Source organism: Balaenoptera ricei, chromosome 13 (assembly GCF_028023285.1).
Source record: "Balaenoptera ricei isolate mBalRic1 chromosome 13, mBalRic1.hap2, whole genome shotgun sequence".
NCBI lineage: Eukaryota > Metazoa > Chordata > Mammalia > Artiodactyla > Balaenopteridae > Balaenoptera > Balaenoptera ricei.
Window position 1 is genome coordinate 50,234,226 of NC_082651.1, and position 21,450 is coordinate 50,255,675.

At 39.0% G+C, this 21,450-nt stretch overlaps 1 protein-coding gene across 2 annotated transcripts in view; it reads left to right on the forward strand.

The window, feature by feature from the left end:
- Positions 1-21,238, forward strand: part of FAM161A (FAM161 centrosomal protein A) — a 31,975-nt gene extending 10,737 nt beyond the window's left edge. The window contains exons 2-7 of one of the 2 annotated variants that reach the window (XM_059942696.1): positions 7,148-7,386; positions 9,637-10,803; positions 11,147-11,314; positions 12,939-13,038; positions 20,046-20,200; positions 20,664-21,238. In XM_059942696.1, the coding sequence (XP_059798679.1) occupies positions 7,148-7,386; positions 9,637-10,803; positions 11,147-11,314; positions 12,939-13,038; positions 20,046-20,200; positions 20,664-20,802 (1,968 nt within the window). In that variant the 3' untranslated portion in view covers positions 20,803-21,238. The remainder of the gene's footprint in view (positions 1-7,147; positions 7,387-9,636; positions 10,804-11,146; positions 11,315-12,938; positions 13,039-20,045; positions 20,201-20,663) is intronic. The other variant, XM_059942695.1, reaches the window with a different exon arrangement.
- Positions 21,239-21,450: the final 212 nt, after the last annotated feature.

Below are 21,450 nucleotides of genomic sequence, written 5' to 3' on the forward strand. Positions count from 1 at the left end.
CAGACGCGCAGGCTCAGTAGTTGTGGCTCACGGGCCTAGTTGCTCCGCGGCATGTGGGATCTTCCCAGACCAGGGCTTGAACCCGTGTCCCCTGCATTAGCAGGCAGATTCTCAACCACTGCGCCGCCAGGGAAGCCCACATGACTCTTTTTGAATTATGGTTTTATCAGGGTATATGCCCAGTAGTGGGATTGCTGGGTCGTATGGTAGCTCTATTTTTACTTTTTTAAGGAACCTCCATACTGTTCTCCATAGTGGCTGTATTAATTTACATTTCCACCAACAGTGCAAGAGTGTTCCCTTTTCTCCACACCCTCTCCAGCATTTATTGTTTGTAGATTTTTTGATGATGGCCATTCTGACCGGTGTGAGATGATATCTCATTGTAGTTTTGATTTGCATTTCTCTAATGATTAATGATGTTGAGCATCCTTTCATGTGTTTGTTGGCAATCTGTATATCTTCTTTGGAGAAATGTCTATTTAGGTCTTTTGCCCATTTTTGGATTGGGTTGTTTGTTTTTTTCCATGTTGAGCTGCATGAGCTGCTTGTAAATTTTGGATATTAATCCTTTGTCAGTTGCTTCATTTGCAAATATTTCTCCCATTCTGAGGGTTGTCTTTTGGTCTTGTTTATGGTTTCCTTTGCTGTGCAAAGGCTTTTAAATTTCATTAGGTCCCATTTGTTTATTTGTGTTTTTATTTCCATTTCTCTAGGAGTTGGGTCAAAAAGGATCTTGCTGTGATTTATGTCATAGAGTGTTCTGCCTATGTTTTCCTCTAAGAGTTTTATAGTGTCTGGCCTTACATTTAGGTCTTTAATCCATTTTGAGTTTATTTTTGTGTATGGTGTTAGGGAGTGTTCTAATTTCATACTTTTACATGTAGCTGTCCAGTTTTCCCAGCACCACTTATTGAAGAGGCTGTCTTTTCTCCACTGTATACTCTTGCCTCCTTTATCAAAGATAAGGTGAACATATGTGCATGGGTTTATCTCTGGGCTTTCTATCCTGTTCCATTGATCTATATTTCTGTTTTTGTGCCAGTACCATACTGTCATGATTACTGTAGCTTTGTAATATAGTCTGAAGTCAGGGAGCCTGATTCCTCCAGCTCCATTTTTCTTTCTCAAGATTGCTTTGGCTATTCGGGGTCTTTTGTGTTTCCGTACAAATTGTGAAATTTCTGTTCTAGTTCTGTGAAAAATACCAGTGGTAGTTTGATAGGGATTGCATTGAATCTGTAGATTGCTCTGGGTAGTAGAGTCATTTTCACAATGTTGATTCTTCCAATCCAAGAACATGGTGTATCTCTCCATCTGTTTGTATCATCTTTAATTTCTTTCATCAGTGTCTTATAATTTTCTGCATACAGGCCTTTTGTTTCCTTAGGTAGGTTTATTCCTAGATATTTTATTCTTTTTGTTGCAGTGGTAAATGGGAGTGTTTCCTTAATTTCACTTTCAGATATTTCATCATTAGTGTATAGGAATGCTAGAGATTTCTGTGCATTAATTCTGTATCCTGATACTTTACCAGATACATTGATTAGCTCTAGTAGTTTTCTGGTAGCATCTCTAGGATTCTCTATGTATAGTATCATGTCATCTGCAAACAGTGACAGCTTTACTTCTTCTTTTCTGATTTGGATTCCTTTTATTTCTTTTTCTTCTCTGATTGCTGTGGCTAAAACTTCCAAAACTATGTTGAATAATAGTGGTGAGAGTGGGCAACCGTGTCTTGTTCCTGATCTTAGTGGAAATGGTTTCAGTTTTTCACCATTGAGGACGATGTTGGCTGTGGGTTTGTCATTTATGGCCTTTATTATGTTGAGGAAAGTTCCCTCTATGCCTACTTTCTGGAGGGTTTTTATCATAAATGGGTGTTGAATTTTGTTGAAAGCTTTCTCTGCATCTACTGAGATGATCATATGGTTTTTCTCCTTCAGTTTGTTAATATGGTGTATCACATTGATTGATTTGCATATATTGAAGAATCCTTGCATTCCTGGGATAAACCCCACTTGATCATGGTGTATGATCCTTTTAATGTGCTGTTGGATTCTGCTTGCTAGTATTTTGTTGAGGATTTTTGCATCTATGTTCATCAGTGATATTGGCCTGTAGTTTTCTTTCTTTGTGGCATCTTTGTCTGGTTTTGGTATCAGGGTGATGGTGGCCTCGAAGAATGAGTTTGGGAGTGTTCCTCCCTCTGCTATATTTTGGAAGAGTTTGAGACAGATAGGTGTTAGCTCTTCTCTAAGTGTTTGATAGAATTCGCCTGTGAAGCCATCTGGTCCTGAGCTTTTGTTTGTTGGAAGATTTTTAATCACAGTTTCAATTTCAGTGCTTGTGATTAGACTGTTCGTATACTCTATTTCTTCCTGGTTCAGTCTCGGAAGGTTGTGCATTTCTAAGAATTTGTCCATTTCTTCCAGGTTGTCCATTTTATTGGCATAGAGTTGCTTGTAGTAGTCTCTCATGATCGTTTGTATTTCTGCAGTGTCAGTTGTTACTTCTCCTTTTTCATTTCTAATTCTATTGATTTGAGTCTTCTCCCTTTTTCTCTTGATGAGTCTGGCTAATGGTTTATCAATTTTGTTTATCTTCTCAAAGAACCAGCTTTTAGTTTTATTGATCCTTACTATTGTCTCCTTCATTTCTTTTTCATTTATTTCTGATCTGATCTTTATGATTTCTTTCCTTCTGCTAGCTTTGGGGAGTTTTTGTTCTTCTTTCTCTAATTGCTTTAGGTGCAAGGCTAGGTTGTTTATTTGAGATGTTTCCTGTTTCTTGACGTAGGCTTGTATTGCTATAAACTTCCCTCTTAGAACTGCTTCTGCTGCATCCCATAGGTTTTGGGTCGTCGTGTCTCCATTGTCATTTGTTTCTAGGTATTTTTTGATTTCCCCTTTGATTTCTTCAGTGATCACTTCGCTATTAAGTAGTGTATTGTGTAGCCTCCATGTGTTTGTATTTTTTACAGATCTTTTCCTGTAATTGATATCTAGTCTCATAGCGTTGTGGTCAGAAAAGATACTTGATACGATTTCAGTTTTCTTAAATTTACCAAGGCTTGATTTGTGACCCAAGATATGATCTATCCTGGAGAATGTTCCATGAGCACTTGAGAAAAATGTGTATTCTGTTGTTTTTGGGTGGAATGTCCTATAAATATCAATTAAGTCCATCTTGTTTAATGTACCATTTAAAGCTTGTGTTTCCTTATTTATTTTCATTTTGGATGATCTGTCCATTGGTGAAAGGGGAGTGTTAAAGTCCCCTACTATGATTGTGTTACTATCGATTTCCCCTTTTATGGCTGTTAGTATTTGCCTTATGTATTGAGATGCTCCTATGTTGGGTGCATAAATATTTACAATTGTTACACCTTCTTCTTGGATCAATCCCTTGATAATTATGTAGTGTCTTTCTTTGTCTCTTGTAATAGTCTTTATTTTAAAGTCTATTTTGTCTGATATGAGAATTGCTACTCCAGCTTTCTTTTGATTTCCATTTGCATGGAATATCTTTTTCCATCCCCTCACTTTCAGTCTAAATGTGTCCCTAGGTCTGAAGTGGGTCTCTTGTAGACAGCATATAGATGGGTCTTGTTGTTGTATCCATTCAGCCAGTCTGTGTCTTTTGGTGGGAGCATTTAATCCATTTACATTTAAGGTAATTATCGATATGTATGTTCCTATTCCCATTTTCTTAAATGTTTTGGGTTTGTTATTGTAGCTGTTTTCCTTGTCTTGTGTTTCTTGCCTAGAGAAGTTCCTTTAGCATTTGTTGTAAAGCTGGTTTGGTGGTGCTGAACTCTCTCAGCTTTTGCTTGTCTGTAAAGGTTTTAATTTCTCCATCAAATCTGAATGAGATCCTTGCTGGGTAGAGTAATCTTGGTTATAGGTTTTTCTCCTTCATCACTTTAAATATTTCCTGCCACTCCCTTCTGGCTTGCAGAGTTTCTGCTGAAAGATCAGCTGTTAACCTTATGGGGATTCCCTTGTGTGTTATTTGTTGTTTTTCCCTTGCTGCTTTTAATATGTTTTCTTTATATTTAATTTTTGATAGTTTGATTAATATGTGTCTTGGCATGTTTCTCCTTGGATTTATCCTGTATGGGACTCTCTGTGCTTCCAGGACTTGATTAACTATTTCCTTTCCCATATTAGGGAAGTTTTGAACTATAATCTCTTCAAATATTTTCTCAGTCCCTTTCTTTTTCTCTTCTTCTTCTGGGACCCCTATAATTCGAATGTTGGTGCATTTAATGTTGTCCCAGAGGTCTCTGAGACTGTCCTCAGTTCTTTTCATTCCTTTTTCTTTATTCTGCTCTGCAGTAGTTATTTCCACTATTTTATCTTCCAGGTCACTTACCTGTTCTTCTGCCTCAGTTATTCTGCTATTGATCCCTTCTAGAGTATTTTTAATTTCATTTATTGTGTTTTTCATCGTTGCTTGGTTCCTCTTTAGTTCTTCTATGTCCTTGTTAAATGTTTCTTGCATTTTGTCTATTCTATTTCCAAGATTTTGGATCATCTTTACTATCATTATTCTGAATTCTTTTTCAGGTAGACTGCCTATTTCCTCTTCATTTGTTAGGTCTGGTGTGTTTTGACCCTGCTCCTTCATCTGCTGTGTGTTTTTCTGTCTTCTCATTTTGCTTATCTTACTGTGTTTGGGGTCTCCTTTTCACAGGCTGCAGGTTCGTAGTTCCCGTTGATTTTGGTATCTGTCCCCAGTGGCTAAGGTTGGTTCAGTGGGTTGTGTAGGCTTCCTGGTGGAGGGGACTAGTGCCTGTGTTCTGGTGGATGAGGCTGGATCTTGTCTTTCTGGTGGGCACGTCCACATCTGGTGGTGTGTTTTGGGGTGTCTGTGGCCTTATTATGATTTTAGGCAGCCTGTCTGCTAATGGATGGGGCTGTGTTCCTGTCTTGCTAGTTGTTTGACATAGGGTGTCCAGCACTGTAGCTTGCTGGTTGTTGAGTGAAGCTGGGTCTTGATGTTGAGATGGAGATCTCTGAGAGATTTTCGCCGTTTGGTATTACGTGGAGCTGGGAGGTCTCTTGTGGACCAGTGTCCTGAAGTTGGCTCTCCCACCTCAGAGGCACAGCCCTGATGCCTGGCTGGAGCACCAAGAGCCTTTCATCCACACGGCTCAGAATAAAAGGGAGAAAAAATAGAAAGAGAGAAAGAGGATAAAATAAAATAAAATAACATAAAGCTATTATAATAAAAAATACGAAAAATATTATTAAGAAAAATTTATTTAGAAAAAAAATTTTTTTAACTTAAAAAAATAAATTTATTAATTTTTTATAATAAAAAATAAGAAAAAAATTTTTTAATTTTTTAAAATAAAAATTAAGAAAAAATTATTAAGCAAAATTTTTTTTAATTTTTTAAAATAAAAAATAAGGAAAAAATTATTAAGAAAAAATTTATTAAGAAAAAAAATTTTTTAAGTAAAAAAAAAAAAAAACGGACAGACCGAACCCTAGGACAAATGGTGAAAGCAAAGCTATACAGACAAAAATCTCACCCAGAAGCATACACATATACACTCACAAAAAAAGGAAAAGGGGAAAAATTAATATATCCTGCTCCCAAAGTCCACCTCCTGAATTTGGGATGATTCGTTGTCTATTCAGGTATTCAACAGATGCAGGTACATCAAGTTGTTTGTGGAGCTTTAATACGCTGCTTCTGAGGCTGCTGGGAGAGATTTCCCTTTCTCTTCTTTGTTCGTACAGCTCCCGGGGTTCAGCTTTGGATTTGGACCCGCCTCTGCATGTAGGTCGCCTGAGGGCATCTGTTCTTCGCTCAGACAGGTCGGGGTTAAAAGAGCAGCTGATTCGTGGGCTCTGGCTCACTCAGGCGCAGGGAGGGAGGGGTACGGATGCGGGGCGAGCCTGTGGCAGTAGAGGCCGGCGTGACGTTGCAGCAGCCTGAGGCGCGCCGTGCGTGCTCCTGGGGAAGTTGTCCCTGGATCACGAGACCCTGGCAGTGGCGGGCTGCACAGTCTCTCGGGAGGGGCGGTGTGGAGAGTGACCTGTGCTTGCACACAGGCTTCTTGGTGGTGGCAGCAGCAGCCTTAGCGTCCCATGCCCGTCTCTGGGGTCCGCGCTGATAGCCGCGGCTCGCGCCCATCTCTGGAGCTCCTTTAAGCGGCGCTCTTAGTCCCCTCTCCTCGCGCACCAGGAAACAAAGAGGCAACAAAAAGTCTCTTGCCTCTTCGGCAGCTGCAGACTTTATCCCGGACTCCCTCCCAACTAGCTGTGGCGCACTAGCCCCCTTCAGGCTGTGTTCACGCCGCCAACCCCAGTCCTCTCCCTGGGATCCGACCGAAGCCCGAGGCTCAGCTCCCAGCCCTCGCCCGCCCCAGCAGGGAAGCAGACAAGCCTCTCGGGCTGGTGAGTGCTCCGCTCCTCTGTGCGGGAATCTCTCCGCTTTGCCCTCCGCACCCCTGTGGCTGCGCTCTCCTCTGTGGCTCCGAAGCTTCCCGCCCTCCACCACCCTCAGTCTCCGCCTGCGAAGGGGCTTCCTAGTGTGTGGAAACCTTTCCTCCTTCACAGCTCACTCCCACTGGTGCAGGTCCCGTCCCTATTCTTTTGTCTCTGTTTTTTCTTTTTTTCTTTTGCCCCACCCGGGTACGTGGGGAGTTTCTTGCCTTTTGGGAGGTCTGAGGTCTTCTGCCAGCGTTCAGTAGGTGTTCTGTAGGAGCTGTTCCACATATAGATGTATTTCTGATGTATTTGTGGGGAGGAAGGTGATCTCCGCGTCTTACTCTTCTGCCATCTTGAAGCTCCTCCAGAAGGAAGCTCTTTATAAAGGGTGGTTTGGCTTGATCCTACTATAGTGTATGGGTTCGTACATGATCTGGGACTCTAACCATCCTTTATAAAATGGATTAAATAACATTTATTTTCTGGCAACTTGGTCTCTCTCTCTTGTTCTTAATAAAATGTCATTAGGAGAAAATGTGCATAGCCCACAAGTAACTTATAATCTGTTATATGTACATAGTCCACAAGTAACATATAACCTATTTAAGTGGACTTTTTAAAAAGCAGCATTGGGAACCAGTGTCAACTTAATTTGTCTTTCAATTCCAGACATCATATAACAGGTTTTTTCCTTCTACCAGGCTGATTTTAACACCAACATTTCTGGGGTAAATGAACAAAAACGTATAAGCTGTGAGGATTTTGTGGACTTTTCTGATATTTACCACTCTAATGAAGAGTACTTCAGGAAACTAGAAGAGCTGAAGGCAGCCCACATGGAAACTATGGCAAAGTTAGAGAAAATGTACCAGAATAAATTAAATTTAAAGGAAGTTCAGCCAGCGATCACCATGGAAGAAGCTGCTAGTGTCTCTTCCACGTAAGTTTGTACATAGTGTTATTTGTAGACTGTAAAGTAAAATGTATACTTAAAAGTGCAGAACAAAATTATTTCAGAATATTTTCTCTCAAATATCCCTTTGTGCTTTTAATGATATACAGAGGTGAGATTTTATTCAAATTGCTTGATGGCTTATCAACCTATTAGGTGGCTTCTTGCCTTGAGGGTCATTTGGTGGCCCTTTGTTCTTTTCTCTCTGACCCACCACTCTTAGACATGTATCAGAATATTTAGTCTGGGCCATTTTCAAATGATGAATATTAAAATTTAACTTTAAAAGCCCTTTCTTTATAATATGTGGATTAATATGAGCTCAGTAAAGATATAGTACAAAATGTTCAGAGCTAAGACATAGATCTGATTTAAGTTTTCAAAATGGTCATTTTTGCCATAAACTTGCTTCTTTTGAAACTTGAGTTGGTCAGCTCTGATTGTGCATCTCCTGTGTGCCAGACCTTGTCTGGGCACCGAGGAGTCAAAATCAAGATGCCCTCAAGGAGGTCAAAGACTAGCTGAGATCCAAACACACAACATGGTGTAACAGAGTGTCATGGAGACAGAGGAAGAGCAGTTGATCATATCAGGGTGTCAGTGGAGGGATACAGGCACATCGAGTGTTGTATCTGAGTTCAGTCTTGAAGGAGAAATAGCTGAAGCAGATGTAGGAAGCAAGGAGTGGCCTTCTAGGCAGCAGGAACCATGTGTGCCAAGGCATGGTGCTGTGAGAAATCACCGTGTGTGTGAGGAACTTCCCGTGATTGGATCTTTTTTGTTTTCCCCTTGTGCTGTGTTTCCATTGTGGCACACAGGTTCTTCTTTGTGGCAGGTGTGCGGGCTTCTCTAGGTGTGGCATGAGGGCTCCAGAGCTCACGAGCTCAGTAGTTGCAGTGCACGGGTTCCCTAGTTGCACTGCGTAGGCTTAGTTGCCCCGAGGCGTGTGAGATCTTAGTTCCCCCACCAGGGATCGAACTCACGTCCCCCTGTATTGGAAGGCAGATTCTTAACCACTGGACCACCAGGGAAGTCCCCTGTGATTGGATTTTTTTTTTTTTTAGTTGGCTGCGTTGGGTCTTCGTTGCTGCACGTGGGATTTCTCTAGTTGCGGCGAGCGGGGGCTACTCTTCGTTGTGGTGCACAGGCTTCTCATTGTGGTGGCTTCTCTTGTTTCAGAGCACAGTCTCTAGGCATGCAGGCTTCAGTAGTTGTGGCTCGCGGGCTCTAGAATGCATGCTCAGTAGTTGTGGCGCACAGGCTTAGTTGCTTCGTGGCATGTGGGATCTTCCCAGACCAGGGCTCAAACCCGTGTCTCCTGCATTGGCAGGCAGATTCTTAACCACTGTGCCACCAGGGAAGCCCCCTGTGATTGGATCTCACTTAAGAATGGTGACGGGGTAGGGAGAGGCAAGAGGTGAAACTGGAAAGGAAGGCAGGGGCTAGTCTTGAAGGGCTTTAAAATCTAGACTTTTCTTTTTTCAATTAAAAAAATATTTGGGGTGGGGGCTGCGTTGGGTCTTCGTTGTTGCTCACAGGCTTTCTCTAGTTGCAGCGAGCGGGGACTAGTCTTCGTTGCGGTGCACGGGCTTCTCATTGCAGTGGCTTCTCTTGTGGAGCACGGGCTCTAGGGCGTGTGGGCTTCAGTAGTTGTGGCACATGGGCTCAGTAGTTGTGACTTGTGGGCTCTAGAGCACAGGCTAAGTAGTTGTGGCACACGGGCTTCAGTAATTGTGGCACACGGGCTTCAGTAGTTGTGGTGCACGGGCTTAGTTGCTCCACGGCATATGGTATCTTCCCGGAGCAGGGCTCGAACCCGTGTCCCCTGCATTGGCAGGCGGGATCTTAACCACTGTGCCACCAGGGAAGTCCCTACAATCTAGACTTTGTAACAATGACAAATCATGGGAAAGTTTCAGGAAGGAGAGTGATGTAATCAGATGTATGTTTTAAGATGGTGACTCTGGAAAATGTGTGGAGAATTCAATAGTGATTAGACACAAGGAGCCTCTGCTGTCTTAGGTTCCTGCCCTGTAAAATGAGGGAGTAAAACTAGATCATTTATAGGCATCTCCCAGGCTCTGTTCTAAAAAAAAATTGATAATTTTCACAAGCCCTACCCAGCTCCTATTTTCTAACAGATTTTGCCTTGATCTTAGAAATTATGTAGTTCTTAATTTTTATATTTGGTCACATGCAACTGAAAGAGTAACCTAATTATTCTTCTCATTTACTTAGGTCTGTATCAGAAAAGAGCTCCCATCATCCTGTTTCATTTATGACATCAATTTCAGAGCCTGATTTAGGTCAGTCTTCCTCCTTGATTGTGTCTTCCTCTGAAGATGAGTTGCCCAACGTAGAAAAAGAGTATTCTGAGAGAAGCAGAATGATGACCTTTGCTAAGGAGCTCATCAACAACATGTGGACAAACTTCTCTGTTGAAGATTATATTCAGTTTGAAGATGCTGACTTGCCAGCACTCGAAAAAAAAAAAAAGAAGCCAAAAGAATGGGAGCCAAAGATTACAGTACCTGAGCCTTTTCAAATGATGATTAGAGAGCAGAAGAAAAAAGAAGAGAACATGAAATCTAAATCAGATATTGAAATGGCACATATACTGCTCAAGAAACAAGAAGAAGAATCAGAGTGTAAGAAAAAATTCCGAGCCAACCCAGTTCCTGCGTTCGTCTTTCTCCCCCTTTATCATGATATAGTCAAGCAAAATGAAGAACGGAGGAGGTCTATGAAGGAGAAAAACAAAGAAGCTCTTTTGGCCTCGCAAAAGCCGTTTAAGTTTATTGCAAGGGAGGAACAGAAGCAAATTCGGGAAAAGCAGCTGAAAGACTTTTTTAAGTCTAAAAAGAAAACAAACCAATTTAAAGCCAGACCGATACCTCGATCTACTTATGGTTCAACTATCAATGACAAGTTAACAGAAGAAGAGCTCTATAGAAACATTAGGACGCAGCAGAGAACCCAAGACTTTTTACAGAATTCATTCCCTCTGCCTTGTAGTCCAGCTCGCAGAAGTTATGCTACAAGGAAGCCCAAGTGTCCTGAACAGGCTGAAAAGTCCAAGTGTAAACACAAGGTTAGGTGCCAGACTGCTGATTCTGAAGACCTTCCTGAGAGATATCAGAAACATCACTCAGAACAGAGGTGTCCAAAACCCCTGACAGTCTGTGAACCATCTGACCTTCATGCAGCCTCACATGCATCCACTAAAAGAGAGAAAATCTTGGCAGATATTGAAGCAGATGAAGAAAATTTAAAAGAAACACGTTGGCCTTATCTGTCTCCAAGGCGCAGGTCACCAGTAAGAAGTATAAATGCAAAACCTGTGCCTTGTGGCTGCAACCCTCCCATGCCCACGGTGTCCTCCAGGGGAAGAGAACAAGCCACAAGGTAAATAACTGATACAGCACTGATTGACTCATGGTTGCTCCATTGATTTTGTATTGGGGAATTTGAAAATATGACGTTATTTTATCTGGTAACATATTTTACTACATAATATAGAACATTTTGCCAGAGGGTGTTCTTCTAAGAAATGAATGTATTTTCCATTTTATGAATTTTGGGGGATAGAAAAGGTTACAGTCACCCTATTGATTTTCTAATTATAACTCAGATCCTTCTCAGAAGGTTGCCCCTTTTTTTCAACCGTTGGATTATCCCGTGTTAAGTCTTTGCTAAACAGCATTCTCATTGGCTTAAAGTGAATTAAGCCTTAGTTTGTTGCCCTCAGGAGATCACTTGAGGAAAAGAAAATGTTGGAAGAAGAGAGAAATCGGATCCTAACTAAGCAGAAGCAAAGAATGAAAGAATTGCAGAAACTCTTGACAACCCGGGCTAAGGCTTATGACTCACATCAGAGTTTAGCTCAAATGTCTAAATCCAGAGTAAAATCTCTCAGGTATCATGAGAGAATCCTGACCCTCCAGATCATTGGTTTTCAAACTTTTTTTTTAATCAGTGGACCCCCAATATATGAACAAATTAAGAGTAGTATTAGTATTTCAATTTCTGGATTCAAGTTACTATCAGTTACTTATAGTTAACTTACACTCACGCACACACACACACACACACACACACACACACTCATACTCACTCACTCACTTCGTGGTGAGAACCAACATGTATACTGACTCCAGGACCATGATGCCATGTTGATGAACAGAAACATATTGTGGCTATGGTTCACAGTTGTAATCTTACATCAGCATCTAAACTTTTTCTTTATATCATTTTTTATTGCACAGTGCAATATTGAGAAAAATCTTGATTCACACAGATAAAGCTCTTTTTTAACAGCTTGCTGTGTAATCTCAGAATATTCTTCAATAAACAGATATGTCAGAGAGCTTTGTTCTAAGGTCTGCATGAAATCTGGTAGCACAAATTAACACATTGATGTTAATTAACATCAGTTATGTGGTATGTCAGTTAACATGTGTGTTAAGGTTTAGTAGTATGTATTACACGCTGCAATTCTGCAGTACAAAGTTTGAAAATCAGTGTTCCAGAGGAACATTTTTATGTTGCAACATAAAAATGTTCATGTTTAAGTAGTAAAATATCTCCCTCAAAGCTGGGTAAGTAATATGATTTATTAATTTTTAATCTGATTTATAAGTACCCCCAAATCTATATTTGCTTTTAATTATGAGTGTTCCTTTTTAAATGTATATTATGTATAATAATTATTATATTCCTTTGTAATGGATGTTATATATACATTCCTTATAATGTGTATCAATGTAATTCATTGATAGAAGGAGCTTGATTTGATGAACTTGAGCAAAATATTCTTTAGAAATATACTGGTCATCCTTAGAAAGTAAATGGGATTTTCCATAATGCTAAATTGTGTATAGTTAAACATATTTATCATTTTATGGTATAATTATTTTTTTCTAATCCATGAAGTCTTATGATCTTGGTAGAATTAGTGTATTTTACATAGACAAAGTAGCATAATTTAATTTATTATAGGATCTGGTTCAAATAGTAAGTATACTTACTGTAAATTTATGTATTTTGGTTCCTGTTCCTCTCTATGTGGTATTCCCATACTCCCCATTTCTCCCCTCCCCTGCTCCCATTTAATTAACTGTGCCATCAACCTATAGGAGATATCATTTAGGGGAAAAAAGAAGAGCAAGGTCTTGTTTTCAGAAGAAATTCCTTAAAGAGAAGATACCAAATTTGGACCAAACTTTTTTGGTTTATAAATACTTATAAATGAGATAAGAGGGCATTCATTTATCTCCTCAGGCCAGTTTGAAGCCCCTGAATCCATTATGTTTTGAAGATTTCAGGAACCTCAAAGTACCCAGACTGTTCCCGGGATGTAAAATGTGTGCTCTCAGAACCTAAAATTTTTATCCTGCATTCCGTAAAAATTTACCAGTCTAGAAAAGAAATTGTGGTAAACTGTGCTCATGACTTAATTTCTGATTTGTCGTCTATGCTAAATGTTATATGTGCAAGTTCTTATTTCTTTTAAAAATTCCATTCCTTTTATTTGATTTTAGAAAGAGTGAAAAAGAAAGGATGAGAGAATACCGACGAGAACTAGAAGAAAGAGAAGAAAAATTAAAAAACAGGCCGCTGCTATTTGAAAGAGTTGCTCAGGTTGTGTTTATTGGAATTTGAGAGCTATTGTCAGCTTTTTTTCTTTTTTTTTTAACATCTCTATCTCCTAATTTTTATAGTCCATTTTTCTTATATGTTATATAATTTACTGAGACAGTATTATTTCTGTGACAGCTTCATCACATCAGTCAAGTAAGTAGTTTTGCTTAAATCTGAGCATTGAATCTTGATGAGGCTCGTAAGCTTGATAAAGAACATGCTGCTAATCCAATCATTTTCAAAATAATAGTTTCACAACCTGTTTTTAGTGGCTAGTGTTTTTTCAGTACCAACTTGGCCAAATATTAAGGTGAGTTTTGGAAGTCTTTGAAAAATTAAAAAATGAAACAAAATGGCTAATTGAATCAGATTTATTTCTGCCAGTTTTTTTTTTCAGTTTTCTTGGGATAAAATTGACATATAGCAGGTATAAGTTTAAGGTATACAGCATAATGACATACGTATATTAGGAAATGATTACTACAATACGTTTAGTTAACATCTATCACCTCGTATTGTTACCAAAAAAATTTGTTTTCCTTGTGATGAGAACTTTTAGGACCTACTCTCTTAGCAACTTTCAAATATGCCACACAGCAGTGTTAGCTGTAGTCACCATGCTGTACGTCACACCCCCAGTATTTATTTATCTTTTTTTTTTTTAAAACATTTTCCTTTTTTTTTTAAGGAATTCCTTTATTTTTTATTATTTATTTATTTATTTATTTATTTATTTTTGGCTGTGTTGGGTCTTCGTTTCTGTGCGAGGGCTTTCTCTAGTTGCAGCAAGCGGGGGCCACTCTTCATCGCGGTGCGCGGGCCTCTCACTATCGCGGCCTCTCTTGTTGCAGAGCACAGGCTCCAGACGCGCAGGCTCAGTAGTTGTGGCTCACAGGCCTAGTTGCTCCGCGGCATGTGGGATCTTCCCAGACCAGGGCTCGAACCCGTGTCCCCTGCACTGGCAGGCAGATTCTTAACCACTGCGCCACCAGGGAAGCCCCACTTATTTATCTTATAACTGGAAGTTTGTACCTTTTGACACCTTCATCCAATTCCTCCAGTAACCACAAATCTGATCTCCTTTTCTATGAGTTGTGTGTGTGTGTATTTAGATTCCATGCATAAATCAGATCATATAGTATTTGTCCTTCTCTGTCTGACTTACTTCCCTTAGCATAATGCCCTCAAGATACATCTGTATTGTCACAAATGGCAGGATTTCCTTTTTTTTATGGCCGAATAATATTCCATTGTATATATATATATATATACCACATTTTCTTTATCAATTCATCTTTTGATGGCCATTTGGGTTGTTGCCATGTCTTAACTATTGTCTATAATGCTGCAGTGAATCGACATAGTGATTTCATTTTCTTTAGATAAATACCTGGGAGTGGAATTGCTGGATTGTGTAGTAGTTCTATTTTTAAGTTTTTGAGGAACCTCTATACTATTTTCCATAATGGCTGCACCAATTTACTTTCCCACAAACAGCACACAAGGGTTCCCTTTTCACTACATCCTGACCAGCATTTGTTATGTCTTGTCTTTTTGAGACTAGCCATTGTAACAGGTATGAGGTGATATCTCATTGCGGTTTTGATTTCATTTCCCTAATGATTAGTGATGTTGAGCACCTTTTCATGTGCCTGTTGGTCATTTGAATATCCTCTTTGGAAAAATGTCTATTCAGATCTCTTGCCCATTTTTAAATTTGATTATTTGTTTTTTGCTAATGACTTGTATGAGTTCTGTATATATTTTGGATAGTAACCCCTTATCAGGTAGATGATTTGCAAATATTTTCTCCCATTCAGTAGGTTGCCTTTTCATTTTTTTTTCCTTGCCTTTTCATTTTGTTGATCAGTTTTTTTAAGTGAGTCTATAATTTTTAGTCTTATCTACAATCACTGAAAGGACTTCCTTTTTTAAAAAATTGAAGTATAATTGATTTATAATGTGGTATTAGTTTCTGGTATATAACAAAGTGATTCAGTTATATATGTATATGTGTGTGTATATGTATATTCTTTTTCAGATTCTTTTCTATTATAGGTTATTACAAGATATTGAATATAGTTCCCTGTGCTATACAGTAGGATCTTGTTGTTTATCTGTTTTATATAAAGTAGTGTATATCTGTTAATCCCACCTCCCAGTTTATCCCTCTCCCCCCAATTTGGTAACCATAAGTTTGTTTCCTATGTCTGTGAGAAGGACTTCCTCTTTATCAGAAAAAATAATTTGATCTTATGGACAATGAATTCTGATTTTACTAGATTTATACTCAGTTTTACAGTCTTTCCCTTAAGAGAGATTTGTCAATTTCAAATGATCTTCCCCTTTGTATCCATAAGGGAGGGGCTCCTATGGGCTACATGGTTTAACAATGGACAAAATCACTGGAGGTTACAGGTGCTGTGTTGTGAATTTCAAGCTGCTACATTTGGAGCTTCCTGCCAGCAAGTGTCTGGGACAGATGAGTGTCCTTATAGGACTGCCCGTGTCAGTGACTCACTGAGGACAAAGGACATGTGTTATGGGTAGATCTACATATTACAGCCTCTCAAAGTTATGGGAACCCTTTACTGACTGATTTGGATATAATTTTATGTAATGCTTTTCATTTTAAGGGATGGTTTGGTTTTTTTTTTTTTCGTATCTCAGTTTCAACTTTAGGGGAAAAAAATTATCTTAAGCTGTTCTGTGTTACTCAGCATAAAGTGATTGACTTTTGCCTCAAAGTAGTTATCTCCAGCTCCCAACTGCAGGTTTTATGTCCACTTGTCTGGATGTATCTACCCAGGTTTCCCATAGGCGTTTTACATTCATCTTGCCCCAAACTAGATCTTCCTCTTTGAGTTCATGTTTTTGTTGGGCCGCAATTTAGATGACTGGGAACCTCTTTTTCTCTCCATTCAGTTGTCACTGAGAGACGTGACAAGTTCCTTTCTAAATAACTTGTGCATCTACCTTTCTCCATTTCTAATGTGAAATGCTAGGTGAAATCTCTATTATTTCCTATCCGAGTTATAATGGTTTGACTGGTTTTCCTGCCTTGCATTCTGTCTTCGCTTTGCCATTCCCATTCCCTTGCCACCACGTTCACCCTGAGTAGGTAGTTAATAACCCCGATAATAGTGGCAATCATCCATTTCACTGATGCCATTCGTTCTCATTTTCATTGAATGGTATCAAGGGATCTTGACATTGACTTCTCCAAACAATGCTGCAAGGTGGGTATTCCTGTATTGCAGAGGAAGAAACTGAAGTTGAAAGAAAGTAAGTAACTCATAAGGTTTATAGTTAGTAAATAATGGAACTAGGATTGGAACCCAAGTCAGTCTGCTTCCAAACACTTAACATTAAGCTGTCCTACTCTCTCCTGGAAGAAAGTCCATGAGTCTTAGCCTGGTGTACAGAATCCTCTATTATCTGACCCCTGTTGACCTCTTTAGTTCATCGACCACTGCATGCCCCCAACCCCCACTCTGTACACCCTTTACTTTCAGACCGTCCCAGACTACTAGTTTCAAACTTGAAATCTTTATTTATGCTGTTTGTCAACACCCTTAGAGCTTCTTCCTATCTTTCCTCTTACTCTTTCAAGGCTTAGTGTAAAATCGCTTCTTGCATTGTTTCCCCAGGTTGGGTTGCGTGCCATTTCCTCTATGTTCTTTTTTTTTTTTAAAGTAAGTATTTTAGTCTTTTTATTTATTTATTTTTGGCTGCGTTGGGTCTTCGTTGCTGCGCACAGGCTTTCTCTAGTTGCAGTGGGGGTGCTACTCTTCGTTGCGGTGCGGGGGCTCCTCATTGCGGTGGCTTCTCTTGTTGGGGAGCACGGGCTCTAGGCGTGCGGGCTTCAGTAGTTGTGGCACGTGGGCTCAGTAGTTGTGGCTCGCAGGCTCTAGAGCTCAGGCTCAGTAGTTGTGGCACACGGACTTAGTGGATCCGCAGCATGTGGGATCTTCCCGGACCAGGGATTGAACCCGTGTCCCCTGCATTGGCAGGCAGATTCTTAACCACTGCACCACCAGGGAAGTCCTCCTCTGTGTTCTTTTATTACCCTTTTGTGCATCTCTGTCTTTGCTCCTACGTGTTGTGTGGAAATTATCTGTTCAATGCTCTCTTCTCTTTCAGCTAGTTACTTTTAAAGGTGTTGGTCAAATCTTTGTATTCCTAGCACTTAGCACCTAAGACAATGTATGGCACAAAGGGGATGTTAATAAACATTTGTTGAACCCAAACTGAACTCTCTCTTCCTGGGATTAGTCCTGGCTGAGAGCACTACCCTGACAATACTAGTGATGAGTCTCAGTATTAACAAGCAGTTTTACTATGCTGTGAATTCCCACTCTTTCTAAGCACCAGAGAAAATGTGGTAAAATAAGTGGTGTGTGTGAAATTAAACCCATAAAGAAATGTTAAATATTGAAAACATAGGTTAGTTTCATAGCTGATATTTCTTCCACCACCTTTGGCCCACACATATGCTGTTCTCTCTCCCCATATACCCTCTACCTCCCGTGAAGGTTTGTCACAAAATAAGTATTCAGTTATTATTAAATAAAGGAAAGAATTACTATAAACTAAACTTAGGCTCATAAAAATTAAGTATTTTTTCCCCTTCAAACTAGGGCAGTGATTGTAGACTAACTTTCATCATTACTTATTATTTTGGTTTCCTCAAGAAACAAAGTTAATTTGGTTTTTTTGCAGTCTTAGATAGAAAAACAAAATAACCATGGTTATTTTAACTACTTTTATTTCATAGTCTTTACAATTCTTTTGCATTGTGAAATTCAAGGGGGAAATGTTTGTTTCATTTAGGAACAATTACACACTATTCACCTTGATATAAAATATTAAAAGGTAATAAATTCTATATACAGGGTGACTGACAGTGACTCACCATTGTTTTGGTTTTGTTAACATAAATTGGAACATCTTTTTTTCTTGCAATGACTATTGCTGCTAATTAACAGCTGTTATTTAATAAATTCACTCACAAATTTATGCATTACCCATTTATAAGTGTTAATTGTGGTCTTGCTGCTGTTGAGTTATCCCCTAGCAGAGTAAGCCTGTGATCCAGGACAGAACAAACCATGTTTTCCTGTTTCTTGAAAATCACAGGATTTATTAACTGAATAGATGTTAAATTGGATTTTAAGCTAAATTCAGATGAAGGCTTACAAGCACTAACATTGATTAGTATCATTTAAATCTTTTATATTTCATTTGCTTAAAATTAGAATATATTTTTCTTAACACATTGGGTTACGTTTGGGGTTTCTTTATTCTGCTTTACAGTCTTTGGGGCATAGTCCTCATCTCACTTTGCTATACCTTTCAGTTCCCCAAGTCTTGTCTGTTGGTGTTCATAGCCTCTGGTTGCATTTTTACTTACTTTTCTAAAAATTATTATTATTAATAGTGGGTGCATTTTAGCAGCAGTTTGAGTGCTTCTTTTTTCAGTTTTCTAGCATGTCAGGAAATGCACTGGTGATAGTTTTATCCATTGTAATCAGTCTTTGCCATTTTGGTTTCTCCCATGGAACACTAGACCCATGGTCCTTCCTTATGCCGGAATCCCTGGGTTAGGAAAATATCTGACACTGCATTGCTGAAGTCAGGCTTTAGGCTACCTTCAAACTCCAGGATAACCACTACCACTTAGAAAGCAGCCTGGTGGAGTGGAGAAGACTCAGGAAAGGATTAAGAGACTTGGTTTTCCCTCTCACTATATCCTGTGACCTTAAGCAAACCGCTTAACCTCAGTAAGAGTGGAGGGAGTATCTTACTTATTTGTTAAATTTGGGGTGAGACTGGGTGCTCTTCCACACCCTTTCCAGGATGGGATGCCATTGGTGCATTGGGGCTGGGCCATTCCTCGGGACTTTCCTTTAGTTTGAGATCCAGATGACGATTTTTGGCCCTATACTAGTTCATGTCCACTCATAGGAGATAAAATTGGACTAAAGCCAAGGCACTAATGAGAACCCCAGTCATCTTATGTCTCCGTAAATCCTGTGGTCTCAGGAACTGTGACAACTGACTTGCTTTAGGTATGAGAGTGTCATCACAACTCCCATGGGTCCCAAAGCCAGGAAGTAACATTCTGGAGAGTTGAACCCAGTTCTAAATTCATGTTTTTCTTGCTGTATCCCTTGCTTCCTCTACAGAATAAAGGTAACAACATTGATGATTTTATCATCTTCGGTGGATTAGAGATATGGCTTGTAAAGAGTAAAATTTACAGTAGGCACATAAAGAACTCTCTGACAACTATCACAGGAACTTATTTTCTTACTAATTTTTTTCAGATATCCTTGAACAGTCATGAAACAGTATAGAGTAAAGAATAATTATAGATCAAAACTCATGTGGCCACTACCAAGGTTAAAAGCATTAGAGTATTGCCAGTACTCCAGAAACCCTGTGTGCCCCTCCCAGATCAAAACCCTCTCACCTAGAGGTAACCACCCTTCTAACTTTTGAGATAAGCATTTCCTTGTTTTCCTTTACAGTTTTACCACTGATGTACCTACCCCTAAACAACATAGTTTAGTTTTGCCTGTTTTTGGACTTTATGTAAATGAATCATACTATGTGTACTCTTCTGTGGTATGCTGCTTGTGAGATCCGTCCATGTTGTGGCATATAGCTAGAGTTCATTTTCATTGCTTTATTTTAGTCTGTTATATGAATACACCACAATTTATTTATCCATCCTACTGCTGATAGATATTTAGGTTGTTTCCAGTTTTGGGTTGTTAACAAACAGTACTATTCTGAACATTTTGTTATGTCTCCTTGGGCAGATATGTAGGAATTTCTCTGGGCATATACCTAGGAGTGGAATTGCTGGTCAGAGGGTATGCATATTTTTCAACCAACTGTGATTATTGAATTTAATTTTCACTGGAGCTTTTAACCCGTACATTTGTAATGGAAACTTAAAGTCTTTTGTTCTTATCTAAAAAGGTTTGTCTTTCCTATAGAAAAATGCAAGAATGGCAGCAGAAAAGCATTATACTAACACCTTAAATGCACTAGGAATATCTGATGAGTTTGTTTCAAAGAAAGGCCAAAGTGGAAAAATACTTGAGTACTTCAGCAATCAAGAGATGAAAAGTTTCACTGAAGATAAAGAAAGGTAACATATATAAGATGTCTGAATAGTTTACCTTTGAAAAAATTCTTACTTGCAGGAAAGCATAACATTCTGTTCTATAATATTTTAAAAGGTCTTTTACCTAATGGAATACATGTGAACTATTGTAAAACATAGTGACATTTTAACATGTTTGACGCTTCAAAATATTACACGGTGATTAAGTATTTTGTTCTTAAAGTAAAATAATTTAAATTTCTGACATAAATAATGAAAATAATAACATGCTTTCAAATGAAGTTTGAGTCAATCAAGTTTTGAAATGAATTACTTCTCAGAAGAATATCTACTTTCCCAATTGGTACTTTTATAGACTTCTCTTGATAAATCGGAGCTTATACACTTGAGGAAGACTAACTGCAGGATGGCGTACATTACAGAGGGTTTGTTTACCTTTAAACCAAATCATTTTCCCTTTGAAAGATTGATAAATTTCTTCCTCTAGCTTTAATGAAGAAGAAAAAAGAGAAGAAAGAGAGCATGGGGAAGAAAATTATCTTACTGATACCAACAGCCAAGATTCTTGCAAGGAAACAGGTAAAGCTGATGAAGAGAGTGGAGAAGAGAATTGTGTTGAAGAATAAGACTGAATCAGTCGGCAGGGTCTCCTCTCTGTTCCCCTGCTGTTGGCAGCATTGGGTGTCAGAAGCCGTGCTTGTGGTGTTAAGGACATCCATGGGAACCCGTCTGATACGTGCAGGTCTCTTGAGCAAAGTCCTCGTGTAGCCTGAAAAGGCCGAATCCAGCTGATGGGTCATTTGGTCAGTTAGAGTCAGGCTTTGCCTATTCAGTTTTTAAAATTACTACATATGGTCTGTTTGCAACTTTGATCTTACTTCTATTTTTAAAAAGTGTTTGAGAATCACAGCTGTCACAAACTGATTAGGTATAAAAATATACATAATTTTATCATTTTGGGTGGAAAAAATTGCTTAGCATTGAGAGCAGAGGGGAGTATTGGCCTTTGGTTTGAAAAAAAAGTTCTGGAAAGCATGAATCAATAAATATTTTTAAATTATACTACTTGCTCCTTCTTTTTCTCTGCAGTACATCTCACGAAATGAGTCCTCAAACTTATTTTACTAGGTATTTTAAATTTCTTATCTGAGCCATTTTTAAAAAGTAATAAAAGAGGAGAAAATAGATAACTTGCACATTTACATTCATTTATGCACTGAGAGTTACTGGTTTTTTTTTTTTGAAAAATCCAAGTCTATTGTTTCATATGCCCT